The sequence below is a fragment of the Hirundo rustica genome, chromosome 12 (genome assembly GCF_015227805.2).
Source record: "Hirundo rustica isolate bHirRus1 chromosome 12, bHirRus1.pri.v3, whole genome shotgun sequence".
In the NCBI taxonomy this organism is placed as follows: Eukaryota; Metazoa; Chordata; class Aves; order Passeriformes; family Hirundinidae; genus Hirundo; species Hirundo rustica.
The window spans coordinates 11,616,760-11,632,574 of NC_053461.1; the positions used below are offsets into that span (position 1 = coordinate 11,616,760).

General features: G+C 46.8%; 1 protein-coding gene across 2 annotated transcripts in view; it reads left to right on the forward strand.

Moving 5' to 3' along the window:
* The window catches only part of SETD5 (SET domain containing 5), a 65,680-nt gene extending 51,003 nt beyond the window's left edge, over nucleotides 1-14,677 (forward strand). For both annotated transcript variants that reach the window (XM_040075838.2, XM_040075839.2), the window contains exons 18-24: nucleotides 30-283; nucleotides 2,659-2,715; nucleotides 4,134-4,601; nucleotides 6,155-6,441; nucleotides 9,098-9,231; nucleotides 12,102-12,175; nucleotides 12,354-14,677. In XM_040075838.2, coding sequence (XP_039931772.1) covers nucleotides 30-283; nucleotides 2,659-2,715; nucleotides 4,134-4,601; nucleotides 6,155-6,441; nucleotides 9,098-9,231; nucleotides 12,102-12,175; nucleotides 12,354-12,953 — 1,874 coding nt within the window. In that variant the 3' untranslated portion in view covers nucleotides 12,954-14,677. The remainder of the gene's footprint in view (nucleotides 1-29; nucleotides 284-2,658; nucleotides 2,716-4,133; nucleotides 4,602-6,154; nucleotides 6,442-9,097; nucleotides 9,232-12,101; nucleotides 12,176-12,353) is intronic.
* Nucleotides 14,678-15,815: the final 1,138 nt, after the last annotated feature.

Below are 15,815 nucleotides of genomic sequence, written 5' to 3' on the forward strand. Positions count from 1 at the left end.
GGTTCAGCTCAGCTCGGTTTGTGTTTCAGACTTGCTGAGTCCCCTGAAGAAATGGAAGTCTCGCTACTTGATGGAGCAGAACGTTAAGAAGTTGCTGCGGCCGCTGTCTCCTGTCACCCCCCCGCCTCCCGTCCCTCCGGTCCCCGGCACAGCGAGCCCGCAGCTGGCCACGCCCTGCTCGTCGCTGCCCGGCGAGGAGGAGACTCGCAATGGTTACGGCCTCATGTTCTCACCCATCCCCTCCCTGGCTGCCAGCCGCTGCAATACTCCACTACAGTTCGAGGTAAAGCTGCCGGGTGTGCTAAAAAGAAAAGAATAGCAATATTTGCAGCAAAGGTGACATTAGAGATGCCTTCTTTTTTTTTGAGTATGTGCTCCTGAGAAGCATCTCGGTCTCAGCCTCAAGAGCACTGCTGCCTTTCTCTTCTGTTTCGCTTCTGGATGGATCTCCTGACCTGTGAAATGTCAAACTTTGCTACAGCCCAGCCTTCCCTTGCTTTGTAGCTATCAGTAACATTAGTCTTTTTTTCTATCTCTGGAGAGTAGCTCCTAAATTTCTCAGGTTTTCAGCGATCTTGATTCATCTCCCCCGCTTCAGATCTCTGTGCTAATGGGGTTTTCAATCCCTGCCACTTCCAAAGAGTACAAGTATTCCATTTCTCAGAGGCTGTAAGACATCCTTGGCTCCTCTTTCTCCAGTCAGCTTCCCATAACCCCGAGTATGGTAGCAATACTTAACGTCATCTTCCACTATATTCTGTGGTTTTCTTTAAGTGGACTGGGTAGAAGAAAATTGCCTTAATAACTTGGATTTCTTGATAGTTTCCTTCTGCAAAAATTAGCAGAATTAATGAGCAGGGTGTGTGGGTGGTTTCCATTGCTCTAAACTCTGTGGGAGAGTTACCAGTATTCGTTCAGTCAAGACCCTTCACTCTGTGCCTGTGAATAGGGATCATGCTCTTTGCAGGTTTAGTTTTATTTTTTTGTATTGCATATTTTCATTAAAAAAAAACCTCATGGAAGACTTCAGGCCAGCTGCTCATACTCTGCCAGTTAGAACCATTAAAAAAATAGTACAGTGGTGATCTGCTCCATACCAGGGACTGATTATCCTGCAGGAATCTCTCATCTGTTTTGCAACAGGGCAGACACTCCTGTGTGGTACTTTCAGCTTTGATTATTTTGGTTGAGAGCCCTTTCTTGTAAGCTGCTTGAAAGGCAGCTCTGTAGAGTTTAGCAGGGAAGATTGTAGAGCATTTAGGAGAGAGATGGAAGGACTGTTTCAGGCAGAAAGAGCTTTACTGGAAACAGTCCTTACCCTTGCAGTGGTTGAGGTGACAAATCAGGGCAGTGTTGCCATGAACCTCCATAGTCTAATCACTCTTTTCCTGTCTCACCTTAGTGTTAATTAGCCTTGATTTTGCTGGGTATCTATAACTTACTTACCTTTTACTTTTTTTCCTCTTGAAAAGAATCTAACAACTCACTGGACTGAAGTTTGAATGCGTGAATGCATCTCCCCAAGTATAAACCTGAGGCACTATGGGGAGAGAGCAACAGAAAAAATCCTCCATCAGTTCACAAGCTTCCTCAAGCAAGCCAGAGTTGTGACTTGCTATCTTGTCTTGCTGGGAAATACTTTTTTTTTTTGAAGGCTTTTAAGAAACTTCCTTTGTGACTGATTTCCTATAAAACTTGTATCACAAGCTTCTGAAGCTCTGTTTGTCAGGTTTTTACAGATTGAGGTTTTTAAGACTCAGTTTTGTGATTTTTTTTTTTTTTTTTTTTTTTTTTTTTTTTTTTTTTTAGAGTGGAAACAATTTAGAGGATGTTTGGCCCCTCCATATTTCTAAGAGTGGCCAGAAGCATGTTGACATGCCTCTGCTTTTTTGTGGACTTTGTCAGAACTTTCTGTTAAGAAATTTCAGAGATTTCTCAGTTTTCTGAGGTTTTCTACTTTGCAGAAAACAGTGACTCCTGCTATATTTCTCTGATAACAACACAGCTTTGGGAATGTTGCCTCTCTGATTCTATTTTAGGCCTGCTCAGTAGCATGGAAAGGGAAGTGCTTGGGAAGATCCCTTAACCGTTCTGTCACATGCATGCACTGCCTTAAGGGATAGGTGCTCAGGTGATACATTTCATAAAGCTGGCTGCTCACACCTCCTCTCTTAACTTGAGCTGGAAAGGTGGCCCACTGTGAATTGAAAGAGACATGTTTGTTTTATAGTATATGTCTGTGAAAGGTCATCTTAATGTCATCTAAGGGGGATCTCAGTTTACTTTCTGGGCTAAACCAGGCTTTTCTTCTCTCCCGTGTTCTCAGACTAAAAGCCCTAAGTGTCTTTCTGTATACTTCATGGAGCAAAGTCTGTCTGACAGCATCAGAAATATAAAGAGTTAGCTGCTGCTTTTCTTTACATTCATGTGCTCTGTTTTGGGTACTAAGTTGCATCATGAGATGCAGTAACCCCGTCCTATCTGTGCTTCCGGGAAGCTTTAGAAACTACTTACCCAAGCATGGTGCTGTCCAGGCTGGGACCAGTCCTTGGGATAGTTGTTAAGAATAGCCATTGCTAACCTGTGTGCTTTTGTACGTTGTAATTGCCTCTTGACTTTTGAGGGAGATGACTAACTAGATGCTTTTCCCTCCTCTAGAACGTGTCCTCCCCCGAGAGCTCCCCTGCGCATAGGCCTGAGTCCATGTCACCTGAGGTACTTGTGGCACCTGAGCCGGGAGCGTGTGGGCTGCATGTGCGTGCTGGGAGGGGAGGGAGGAGTGCAGGCACTGGGAAAAAGGGTGGAGCTATAGTCACAGTAGGGCTGAGAAGAATTTTCCAGGTTATCACAACAAAACAAACAAATTGAAGACTGGTATTTGATTTACTTGTTGACCCTGGTGGGAAACAGGGCAAAGACGCATTGTCTCAGCTACTGAGGTGCAGGCAAGAGATTTGGGGAGCATCACCAATTTCAGACTCAGCCCGGCCTATGAGCAGTCTGTGAAATGTACTGAGTAGTGGCCAAATGACTGCTGGGGAAGGGAAAGCATTCACCACTAGTTTTGACTTATGAGCACACAATGGTACACCTGACCTGCTCTTGTCAGCCTTGACTTATCACCTACTCACCTGCAGACTGAAAATGTTGAAGAGATGCTAAAAAGTGGTATTATGCTTCCCATGACCTGTTGTAAAAGAGGAGATGAACTACCTTGCTCAGTGACTCTTTCACAGTAGAAAATACGTGCTCATCTCCAGCATGGTGAATTACTTGGAGCTGTAATACAGCAAGGGAGATGTTCTCAGGAACAGCAGGAGGGCAGAGCTGGTGCCTGGTGCTGCTGCTGTGCTCTGCACTGTAGTCCTGCAAAAAGGATAAAATAGGATAAAATCTTGCCAGTTATACTCACTGTCTGAGATCCTGACATACTAATGTGGTGAAGGAGATGATTATTCTGGTGCCCTGGAGGGTTTTTGGCACTTAAAGTAGATAAATGAATATACTGTTGTATCATTGCCTAGTGCTCCACAAACTCTGACAACACAACGATGATGCCATTGTGGTTTTATTGGAAATTTTAAAATGTAAAAATGCAGTAAAAATTAAATGAATGTACCATTGTTAGAGATTTCCAAAGCTCACAATAAGTGAAAACAAATGGCTTAGAGGTCTTGGGTATTTTATTGTTGGGAAGTTAGTAGTGGCTGACTTGTGACAGCCAAGAACTTGGCTAATAAAACAACAGAAGGACAGCAGGTCTGTTCTGTTCTCTCTTGGCTACTGCTCTGTATTAACATCAACTTGGGGATGTATGAGGCAATTGAAAATGCTGAATTTAATTCATTAACTGCCTGGGGATGGTGTTGAGCTTTATCCTCTTGCTGCAGAAAGATTGCTGAAGGGGAAAGGGCATCAAGTATTGGACAGCTGAACTGATCATTGTTTCGTCTCAGTCATTCCTCTGTGGAACAAGCAGAACAGTGCAGGAAAGAACCAAAGGGGAAAGGAACGGGGAAACGGGAAGCTAGCATTGTACAGAAGGTTTTCTGACTTAAATTTCTCTCCCTACCCTCGCTTGACCCTTTTCCTGACTACCCACCCCGCTCCTGTATCCTTCTCGGATTTTCCAGGTCTGCCTCCGATCCGACCAGGATTTGAAGGGTGGGTACGTGGATTCCAGTGCAAACACCTGCCAGGAACGGCCGTCGCTGCTCAGCTTTGCATCCTCTGACGTGGCTCCACAGTCCTCCATGAACTCTACTTCAGAGATGAACTTCCCAGGGAAAAGTGGGGAAGCACAGATGCTGCTACGAAGCTCTGATCAGGCTTTTCGGACAGAGTTTAATTTAATGTATGCCTTCTCCCCACTGAACGCTATGCCACGTGTGGATGGGTTGTTGCGGGGGTCTCCTCCTTTGGGAGACAGGAAGCCAGTGAATTCGGAAGCAGGATGCTGCAGCTCTCCTGCCGAAGGGTATTTCAGCAGACACGAGTCAGGGCTGCTCAAAGAGACTGTGCATGGATCCATGTCCCCCTGCGGCGAGAGGGCTTCTGAAGGCACCAGAGCTGCTCCCCAGAATCCGCCACAAAGGAAGAAGGCAAGTACTCCTGTAAAAGAAATTCTTAGATCGCCATGATGTTTACAGTTCCCACTCAGGTTCCTGCAAAGACTCACAGGGAGAACAGAGAGTCTGTGTGAGTTATCCAGGCATCCAGTGCCTGGGTGGAAACAGTTGTTACAAGAGACAGAGCTACCCTTTAGGCAAGATTTTGATGTGAGAAGTGGAAAAAGACACCACAGTGCAAATACCGCTTCTGGGATCACGGTAAAAAGAGCAGGATGCTGGCAGCTTTCATTAACAGTTGTTAAATTGAGATAAGACCCAGAGCAATAACACAGTGCAGCTGTACAGCTGGTGGAGGTGTTATTTATCAGGATGAAAAGGGTCTTTACTAGGAAAGAGGGTTTGATGTTTCAAAAGAAAACATTAGGCTGTTTACTAGACCATATTAGAACATTTCCATAGCATTGCAACAAAAGTAAGATGAAGGATAATGAAATTTTGGCTCCTTGAAACTAAAAACACAGGAATATAGTTTAACAAAAGCAAATACATACTTGTTTCTTACAGCAGGCCAGTGACCCTCATGGGACTAAAACTGAAGTAAAATGTTAAGTCAAAGTAGTGCTGTGAAAAAATTGGGTACTCATGTGACAAATATCAGTGCCTTTTCCTGTGCTTGGATTTTCTTTTAATGGCAAGTGTGGGAACTCAGATCACTTGTGTAAGGGTCCAGCTGGATGGAATATCTTATTTCCTTTCCATTTTTGGAGTCTCTTGATTTTTTTCCTTTGTTTTTTCTTTTAAAATTACGCTTAACTTAAAACCTTCATATGTTGAGTTTCTTTTGGAAATACCCTGTTGAATAATTTAGCATAAAGCCTTCTGTATGGGCATCGAGTCATAGCTGATAAATTCTTCAGCAGAGCTGCCTTCTGTGAGTCCTTTATGTCTCCTTACCTTATAATAACTGTGAGGGAAGGCACTGAAAGGTAAGTGCTCAGCTGGAAATACTTGTGTCTTTTTTGTTCTGCTGACCTTGTGTTCCGAGGCTGCTTTATCTTTGGTTGGTGTCTTTGACAAATCTGAGACTGCTTTGCCCAAAACACATCCTACCTTGGCTACAAGCAGTTTGTTTTGGTGGTAGTGCTGGAAGTTTGCAATGCCTCCATAGCAGGAACCTGCTCTAAGCCAGTTAAAATTCTGTGCAAGGCTTCTGGGCATTGAAGAAGTTCTGTGAAGAAGACTCTTATTACGTGTTTTGGGGTTTTACAGATAACGAAAAAAAAATTACATAATGTCATGAACCAGAGGGTTTTGAGAGGAGAGAGGTTATAGAAGCAAACAAGCTGGATGTTACTGCTGATGTATTGGTCATAAAAAGTAAAAGGTGGGTGATCATGGCAGTCTGAATTTGCACCACTTAGCTCTTTTCTGGAGTGCCTGCAGATCCAGCAAGAGTTGATAAACCCAGTATGCCTTTTCAAGTTTTACCTGCAGACCCAGATTTTTTGGACGGTGCGTGGGCCTGCTCCTCTCCCTGTCCTGGTCCTCTGTGTTCCCTGACTCACGGCTGTATTTACCCGCAGGTGTCGCTCCTCGAGTACCGCAAGCGGAAACAGGAGGCCAAGGAGGGCGGCGATTCCGGGCGCGGCGCAGGGACCCCCACCCGGCAGAGCAGCAGCGGCTCCGGCACTGACGCGGACGGGAACAGCCTCTCAGGCTCCACAGCACGAACTCCATCCTCCCCACAAAGTGGCTTCTCCCCTTCCCATCCCTCCCTGCCTCATGTAGAGGACATCAGCCCGCCCGACTCGAGGGGCTGTAGTTCCTCATCATCGCTCAGTAAATCCCAGGAGAGCATCAGCAGTAGGTGGTGAGTGTTACCCTTCCAAGCAAGGCTGAGATTGCTCCAATGGGGCAGGATCAGACTCCCCCTGGGGCATTTCCATAACAATATGTGCAGTGAGATGGATTCATTTGGGTCTCTTGGTATTGTTCTCTTTCATAATTGCTGAACAACTGTGAAGGATACCAGCGCTCTTCTCGGCCTGTCTTTTAGTTCTTGGTTTAGATTTCAAAAATCTGTCTTGAAAGATACTAACTTAAGCAGTTGTTGCTCTTCCACCAGCTCCCTTTTGAGGTCTTGGGTTGTAAGGTCTTGCCCAGGCAATGAAAGCCTTAATTCAGGTCTTTTTTTGCTGAACCTTCACTCTTTTTGGACATGAGTGATACTAAGTCCACTCCTGTTCTGAAGGAAAGCTCACAGACCTCCATAACTTTGCATTTGAGAAGCAGGGACTGTGCAACAACTTCAGCTTTGCTAATTTACCAGACTGTGGTCAGTGGTGTGCCTAAGACATGGACAAACCACCTTTATCATGGTTACCATGAGAAGGTTTGGTAAGGGGAAGTCTTCAAAAACACTTGAACCTGGTCCAAAACATGAAGTAGTGCACTGGACTGCCAAGTGTGGCATTATAGTGCCAGTGATGGGTGGGAGGTTCTGCTGACTGGAGCTGTGTAAGGCACTGGCTCTGCTGCTCTGGAGTCAGGTTCTGGTTGTGCACAGCACCAGAAGAAAGGCACACACAGACACACCGCCCTTTGGTGATGCTGATCTCCACATAGATGGTTGGGTCACTGCTCGGGTAATGGCAGGGGGTTGGCATGAGAAGAGATTCAAAGCAGTGCTGAGGGCAGTGAGAAGTACAGAGCTTCTGTTGAAAGCACTTGGGTGAATTTGGAGGAGTAATAGACCTGTTTCCTTCCTTTTTCCATCACTTTTCAAGAAAAGTTTAATAGAAACAACTTGTCTTTCACCTCTCTGACAGTTTTCTGTCTGACCTCTGTCAGATATTGGGACTGGCCACAGCTGAGGCCATCTGCTAATGATTAGTTTATCATCATTATTTTATTTTCAAATATTCTATAAAAGTGGTAATAGCCCGTATCATTCTCCTCCCGTGCTACTTCCTTCTGCTTGTAAAAGAGTATGAAAAAAGCCAACCAGCTGAATGGACTGAAACTAGTTCAAGGTGAGGTGTCAGTGTGGCATGTTTGCTTTAGTACCATCTTTTATGTTTTATGAGCTTCATCTGCTGCTCCCTCAGCAGGTCCTGCTCTGGCTTCAGTTTCCCACATGGTTTCAGAAGGAATTATTGTATGGGAACAAAGATCCTGTTGTTACGGGACACTGGATAAAAAGTTGAAACCATGCTGATATGATTTGAAATGGGATTAAGCAGATTTGCTGCCTTTAAAATTCTTGGGTTTCTGTGTTTTAATGGGTACAGCTTACAAACATACACTCACCTCCTACTTTTAAAAAATATATTAGAACTTGTTACTGAGGTAAAGTGACCCAGTTTTATCTTTCACTCTGTGTGCTTATATGTCAGATACATTTCCAGACATTCATAATATTAGGAACAGAAGAAATTGGTGGGAACTAAAATTCCATGTGTTAATGTGTAGAGTTTTCCAGATTTTTTGCTGAATTCTGCAATGATCGAGAATAGCTTTCATTAAAAAACACCCCAGACCAACAGTTTGTCTATTTCAGTTGCCAGGATGAAGCAATCACATATAAACAGATGTGCTTCTGCCCAGTAAACTCAGTCTTGCAGAAAACAAGTCTCCAAGCAAACAAAATAATAATAAAAAATCCTAATGGCAATTAAATATAGAAATCAGTCAATATGCAGTTAATCTGCATGCTTGTATTATATGCAATGCTTTTAATCTAATCTAAATATTTAAATTCAGGCATTTTTAAGGCACAAATTCATCAGTGTCCAGAGTAAAGGCATTGTAAATCCCTGGTCGTGGTTGCTGTCTATAGGTTAAAAGACATATTTCCAAAGAGATTTGGATGGTCTTATGTGCAGTAGATGGAATGTTGACCCAGGGGCCTGGGTTTGTTTATAGCTCTGTTTTTTCTTCAACTGTTTGGCTTTAGGAAAGCCACCTCACCTCTTTTTCATCCTTAGACAAGACATATAAAATGGAACATTATCTAGCATTAATCCTGAGTGGAGAGTTTTCACACTACAAAACAAACAGGACAAAGTGGTGTTAGTGGGCAAAATGGCCCAGCTAGCTCTGCCCAGGAATATTGCAGTATCCAACTGTATTGTCTTGGCACTGTAATAAAGGTATTGAGTTTGCTTCTGCTTCGTTTGAATGAACCTAATTATGCAAAATAACTGCAGTTAATCTTAAGCCAATACCAGGATTTTCAAAAAAGTGTTGAATCTCAAAACTAATTTTTTTGTAACCAAGTGATTTACTGATCTGGGTGCTTATACCATGTTTTTGATTAAAGACTTTGGTGTCCTGAGGGCAGTGGCATCATGATGGCAGGGATCAGCAGTTTGAAATCCAACTGGAGGTTTTTTACGTGGCAAAAGCAGTTCAGAAGTTTGTTCCTCATCTGTCTAAAGAGCTGGTGGTCTGATCCCCTGTGCATTGGTCACGTTGCTCTCAGCTGTGTCACAGCAATCCTCAGCTGTTCCTGGGATTTGTTGCAGGATGGTTCCGACGTCGGTGGAGAGGCTGCGGGAGGGCCGGGGGATGCTGGAGAAGGTGCTGCGGAGCGGTGCGAAGGTGTCCCAGAGACACGAATCCTCCCCTAGCCAGGACAGTGCTCTTGAGAGAGATGCAGGTAGGACAGTGAAACTTTGGGACATTTGCTTGGTGGGAAATTATGTGCTTGCATAACTTTGCCATGTTGTCTGTGAAGTTGTTTAGTTGTACCTTCATCTTTAACATTATCAAAGCTGCTTTCTGCAAACCAGACTTTACTGTTACTCAGATACTGCTTGAGCCTGTAGACCTGGAAGACCTCTAGATTTTTTCCAGGGATAGAATTCAAGACTGCATGTACCTTGGCTCTGACAGGGGCAGCTTCTTTATCCTTGGACAGATGGGTTAACACTTCCTATGCTCTGAAAGAGCTATCATTCAGTGGTCATTGGGTGAGCAGGGCAAGTATGTGTTTCCTCCATTCCAAATCAGACTTCTCCCAACTGCAGTAAGGTGTGTTTGAGACCAGCTTTGAAAACTGACTTCTCATTTGGAGTTCTCCTGTTTTTTTACACCTAAGTGCATTTTTTCAGTGCTTTTTCTTCATCTAGTCTTGAGAGGAAGTCTTCTTCCTTATCAAATATGTCAGAGTTTCATGGGACCCCATTGGGAGTTTTTTCCCTGTCTTTCCCATACCAGTGGAAGTGACTTTCTTGGTTATTTTTTAGAAGGGTAGGCAAAATCCTGGTTCTTGGAACAGGTCTTTGCCCAATGTAACCTGTACAACTCTGGCTCTTCAGTGTCACCCAAGAATTAGGATGGAGTTAAACTTTCATCTGCAGTGATGAATTCTTTCTTGTTACATAAACCCCATCCCATTCTGAGTTGTGAAAACCTAATACTGCAGCTGACAAAAGTTGTCTTGTCTCCTTCATCCTAGCACAGCAAAGTACTTTTTTTCTTCTTTTGCTTGCTCTGGCAGTTTCTTTAGCAGCTTGTTTAAGATTCTTGTTTAGATTCTTTGAGCCACCTTCCCTCCCCCAGTTGCTGCACTGCTTCTTAGTGAAACAAATGGGTGGCTGAGTCCCTCCTGTTCCTGGCAGCACCTGGAGGAGTTATGAAGATGCACATTTTCACTTGGTGCTGTAACAGATAATATTAACAGGAACTAAAAAATCCCAAAGTTGGAGGGTTTGCTGATGAGGCACGTAGCAATGAAGTGGAATTTGTGTGCATTGCACGCTTCTGAGAACTGCAGCTGCTCTCAGCAAAACCTGTCACTTCATATATGCTTTAGTTTGACACAGGCTAGTACAGCCAAGAAAAGCAGTTATTCATGTCCTTCCCTTGTGCAGGTATTGAGAATGGGGGAGGAAAATGTTGGCTCTAGCTTTTAAGTTTACGTAAAGCAAATTCAGGAAGGTCACAGTTTATTTACCCTTTGTAGTTTAGTCTTCCAGTAGTCTTTAACTTGTCAAGGTTTCTTTCTGGGAACAGGCACTGCCAGTAAATTGTGCAGCGCTACTGGTGTGCCCACAGTTTCTTCCAGAAACCTTTAGGTTTCTTGTGATTCTCATACTTGACTTCTGTTAATCACAACGATCTCTGGATTGAACAGCTCTTCTGTGCGTGACTTTTTAACAGAACATGCCCTAAACTTCTGAATTATGCCATTCTGCAGTACTTGGAACGTCACCAAATAGTCCCTTGCTGCATTGATGGCATCTCAGAAATGGAAGGTGGCACAGGACACATGCTGGAAGCTTCACACCCCGGTCTCTGTGCAGGCCTGTGCGCTGAGGGAATTTCTGAGCCTCAAGAACAGACAAGAGCTGCATCCAGATCTGTGTTAGCTAAGCCAGCACTGTGGTGTAGCACAGAGAGGACAATGGTAGCAGAACCACGGGCACTACTGGCACTGATGCTTGTGCCAGTGCAGCTGGGGCAAAGCCAGACTTGTTTGGCAGAAGTACAGAGCAGACTGAGGCAGCGTGTCCTGTTTCCTGCCTGAGACACATCTGTCATATAAATTTGATACTAATACCAACAACTGTTTCACCAAGGCATTTCAGACGTGGCTGCTGAGAATCCCTGAGATGCTGCAGATAAACAGTTCTGTCTCATTAGTCTGCAGGAGCGCTTTGATGTGAAATCATCTAGTCCCAGCAGCTTCACCCCTCCTGCAGAAAGCAGGATCACCAGCCTTGGCTACCGGGGTAGCAGCTGAAGCACACATTCGGCACAGCGGCTGTGGCACTGCACTAAGTACTTCTTGTCTACCCCAGGTCAAGTTCAGTGATATGATAGGACAAGAAGCTCACCTGCCCTTGAAGTGCAAGATAGGCTTATTCTGTCAGGAAACATTTTTATTCCTCTTGGTCTCTCACATACCTGAGGTGGATCAGTGTGTGCTGTATGCTGCTGGTGCCCTTCAAAACTCAAAGCGTTTCCTTCATCTCGGCCTGCTGGAAAAAGGGGCATTTCTGAGTTCCAGGAGTATCTCTGTTTGTAGCAGCTCAGTTGGCTTGTAAACCGTAGTCCCCAAAAAAAGCAGCACAGGATGCCTGTCTTTGGAAGCATCTGGATCTGCCTTTGAGGAAACCCACCACAGGATCTTGCTGGCAGCCCTCTAAGAAGGGCAGTTTTGTCTCCTGAGCTGTAACTATATCCAGTGTGGATTCCTGTAACCAAGACTGAGAAATTGCCAAGTATGGTCATTCAGACAGGCTGGTCCAAGGGAGGTAGGCTTTGTGATGAACCAGAGCAAACTGGTGTGAGGGGAGCAGCCACTCTTAATACATGTGGCTGCTCACACATGTTAAGGTTTCCCAATTGTCTTTTGCTGGGTTTCTTCAATTTCTGAAATGCTGGTGGCTGGGGAGGCTGCTCTGATCTCAGCTGGCGCTGAATGCAGAACACAAGGGCTGGACTGTGCGGTGTCATTTGAGGGGGAGCCGCTGTGGCCTCGGTCGGTGGGGTGAGGTTTAACATCTCGCCTGTACATTGCAGATGCAGCAGAAGGAGACACTCCAGAAGCCCACAAAGGATCAGCAGTTTACAGTCCTTCTCGATACAGCTACCAGGTAAATGCTTTCATATCTTATCTGCCCATTCTGAAATAAAGCTTTTATAAGGAGGGAAACAGTGCTTAGCTGCCATTGTTCACAGTGCTGTACTAAGCACTTTAGGACGAGAAGCAGGTAGGAAATGGGGAAGTCAGCCTGACATGCCTCTTCCTTTTTTTCCGCATGCCTTGTTCAGCTGCTGCAGTCTGACAGTCCCCAGGCAGAATCACAGACCCTGCTCCAGCAGAGCTCCTCCCCGTACAGAGGGCAACTCGCGCCGTCTCCTGGATACAGCTACCGAGCTGCAGCACAGAGGACAGGACACAGCCTGTCCCATGGTTCCTCGGAAACACCCCTCTCCTCCACCTCATATTCCAGCCCTGCCCACTCAGTCTCCACAGACTCCTCTGCCCTGTTTGCAGGGAATTCGGGGTATTTCAGCAGCCAGCAGCACTCTGGCAGCATCAGCAGCAGCCTCCTGAGGAAGAGCTGCCCTGCGGCTGCCAGCCCGGCACAGCAGACAGCCGTGGACTCTCTCTCCTCGGAGTCGGGCTCCCAGCCCTGCACAGGCGTGTCAGGCTCTTCCTCAGCTCCCCAAAGTGTTCGGTCACTACAGTCAGACTTGCGGACTATCAGCCTGCCGAACTCTGGGCAGTCTGTTCTCTACCAGGGCTCCCGGGGCGCAGTGATTTCCAATGCACAACACTATCCGCACCGTGGGGGAAGCAGTGTCCATCAGTACAGACTGCAGCAGCTTCAAGGTTCTGGAGTAAAGACTCAGACAGGACTTTCCTAGGGCTGCCTGGACTTCAGGAGGACAAAACTGCCCATAGCTTCTTCCAGTCACCTCTGGAAGTGGCTCCTGGGCCGGTGTTGGGAGCTTGCACCTGATACTGGGGTGCCAGGGGTCAGAGGCTGAGGTCGAAAATGCACGGGTGAGATTTGTGAGCAGTATTGGCCTCTGGCCTGGTAGGAGAACACAGATTTCTCTGAGGCAGAGACTGTAGCAAAGCAGTCCCCTGACATGTGGGTACATTGCAAAAAACAAAAAGAAACAAATGGGGGGAAAAAAAAAAAAAAGAGAAAAAAAAAAAAAGGAGGAAAAAAAAAAAAAAAGCAAATGGTTCAAGTGCAATGACTGTGGCGCAGCCTCTGTCTCTGGTTCGTGCCCATGGCCACAGTCACTCATGCAGCACGGACACAGTTCTGAATTCAAAAGCAGTTTAAAGGAAATGTTGGGGGAAGTTAACTCCAATCTCTTTATAGGTCAGGTTCTCAGTGCGTTCTGGGGAGGGCTTTAATCCGTTACGATCATTCCAGTCACAAGCAGACAAGTGCACACGGCTGCCTTTGGGCCTGGGTCGCCACCGCCGCTGTTGGAGCTTTTTCCAGGACAGCAGAGTCCCCGCAATGCAAATAGCACAGGAGGGGTTTGGAGCATGTGCCTGTGGCTGCAGAGGATCCGGGGTGCGCTGTCGTGTGCTGCTTCACTGCAGGTCTGTCGTGGATGAGCGTTTTTAAGGTCGCTTAAAGGAATCTGTGAACAGGAGCACGGCTGGGGCCGTGCTGCCACGTGCTGCCGTGCCGGGGGCTCTCTGGCTGCTGGCGTGCGACGCACAGGGGATCCCGGGGCCCTGATCAGTCAAGTGCTGCTGCGGCACATGGGGGGCTGCAGGCAGAGGAGCCGGGGGGCTGCAAGAGGCGGTGGTGGGTGGGCACCCTGGTCTGTGCCGAGCCGGAGGCTCTCCGGGCAGTGCCACGTGGGGTTCTTCCCAGCCACTGTCACCCGCCGAGCGTGGCAGGAGAGCCAGCCCAGACACGGTGCGCTGTGTGTTCAATTCCATACGATTGCCAGCTTCTTTCTCACTTGTTTACTGTAATATCGGGCGTGTTTTTATTTATCTAATTTTATATTCAGTTATAACCATAGTAGGTTAGCTAATATATGACAGGTGTCATCCCTGGTGCTGCAGTGGAACTTCTCCTTTCTCTTGGATAACATAATGCTGTGAGTCTGTCTCCCCTCTCCTTGCAGATGCACAGTCTTCTTCCTCTTTTTTTAGGACTGTTACAGATTTCTCTAATTCACAATTGAAATCAGGTGTTTGTTCAGCCTAGGGGAGACTTTTAAAATATTGAAACAAAGAGTAACTTTCTCACACTGTCTGGCTGTGAGCGTGTTGGGATGGAACTTGTCACCCCGCAGTTGGGTGTCTGTATACTGTATAAAATAGGTGTAAACTTCACTTGGCTTAGCCCTGGAGGTGCAGCCTCCCCTTTTGTGCTCTGAGCAGCACGGGGCAGGCGGGCTCTGCCCTGCCAGGTGGCGGGAGGGAGCCAGGGGGGCCCTGCCCAGAGGCTCCAGCACCTTCGGGCGCAGCAGGGGGGCAGGAGGGAGGGACCCTGGAAAGCTCTAGGAAAGGTGGGGGCTGTAGCTTCTTACTCTAGTGGAGTTTTTACACCATGCTGTAACATTTGAACTTTCACAAGAGATGTAATAATTTTGATAATAAAAATACTTAACTTGAAAACTAGTGTTGTTGAATTTCTTACTACCTTTAGCACTGGTGCCCAGAACATAGGGTTGAGGGCATGTTAGTCTCTATTCCTTGTCTCCTGCAGGGCAAGAAAATTCTTGCAGGAGCAGCTTTGCAGACCTCCCTCCCGCCTCCTTCTGTGGATGCTGCTGTTCCTGAGGAAATTCCCTGAGCTTCTAGCTGGGATTGTGAGATTTTTGGCTCTGCTGCTGCTGTTCTTCTTGCCCAAGCTCATTTGGGGAGGAGATGGATGTGTAGGATGTCTCCTGCACCATTGCACCTGCTTTAAATCCTGTTTTCTCGTGTGCCAGAACCTGGTATCCAGGGGTTTCATACTGTTTGCCTTTTTCCTTAGAAAGTCTGACATGGGCTGAGCCTGGTGTGGGGCCTGCCACATGTGTCTCAAGTGCTGATTTGGGGTGCCCATGGCTTCTGGTCTTCAATTGCCCTCACTGTGAGAATGTCCCCCTGACACTGTGCGACTGCATCGGTCATGGTTCATTCTGTCCTTTTGTGTCTCCCAAAAGAGTGGCTCCACTACTTCTCTGAAAGCAACAGTGGGTAGCACCACCCCCACTCTTCTCAGCCTCTTCTGCCATCTGCAGGGCTCACCTGGGCTGTGAGCATGTCCCACACTAGGGGAGTCAGACCTGGCCAAAGCTCTGCAAGTCCCAGAGCTCCCCATGCTGCCCTCACACAGCCTGGAATGGTCTCCTCCACCCCTCTACCAGAGCATGCCACTAGACTGACCGGCCATGTCGGTTTTTTTCCATCAAGACACTGGACTTTGATGAATTTCGGGAGGTTCCTGTCAGACTGAGCTGACAGACCACCGGTGCACTGTGGACAGGCAGAAGGGATGGGTTCAAAGGCTCCTAGGGATGGAGGCGGATCCCTGCCCCAGCCTCTGCTTTGCCATGAAGTGGGACAGACCCTTTATCTGGGGACTCCCTCCGGCCAGAGCTCTTGTGTGCCAGCTCATGTGTGGAAGCTCAGTGCTGCAGGATGGGCTCCCCACCACAGCTCAAGACACTCGCAGGGGCTTCTTTGGCCTTGCAGGCCACCTCCTTCAGTGATGGCCAGGAAGAACCCATCCCAACCCTCCCCACAACACAGGGCTC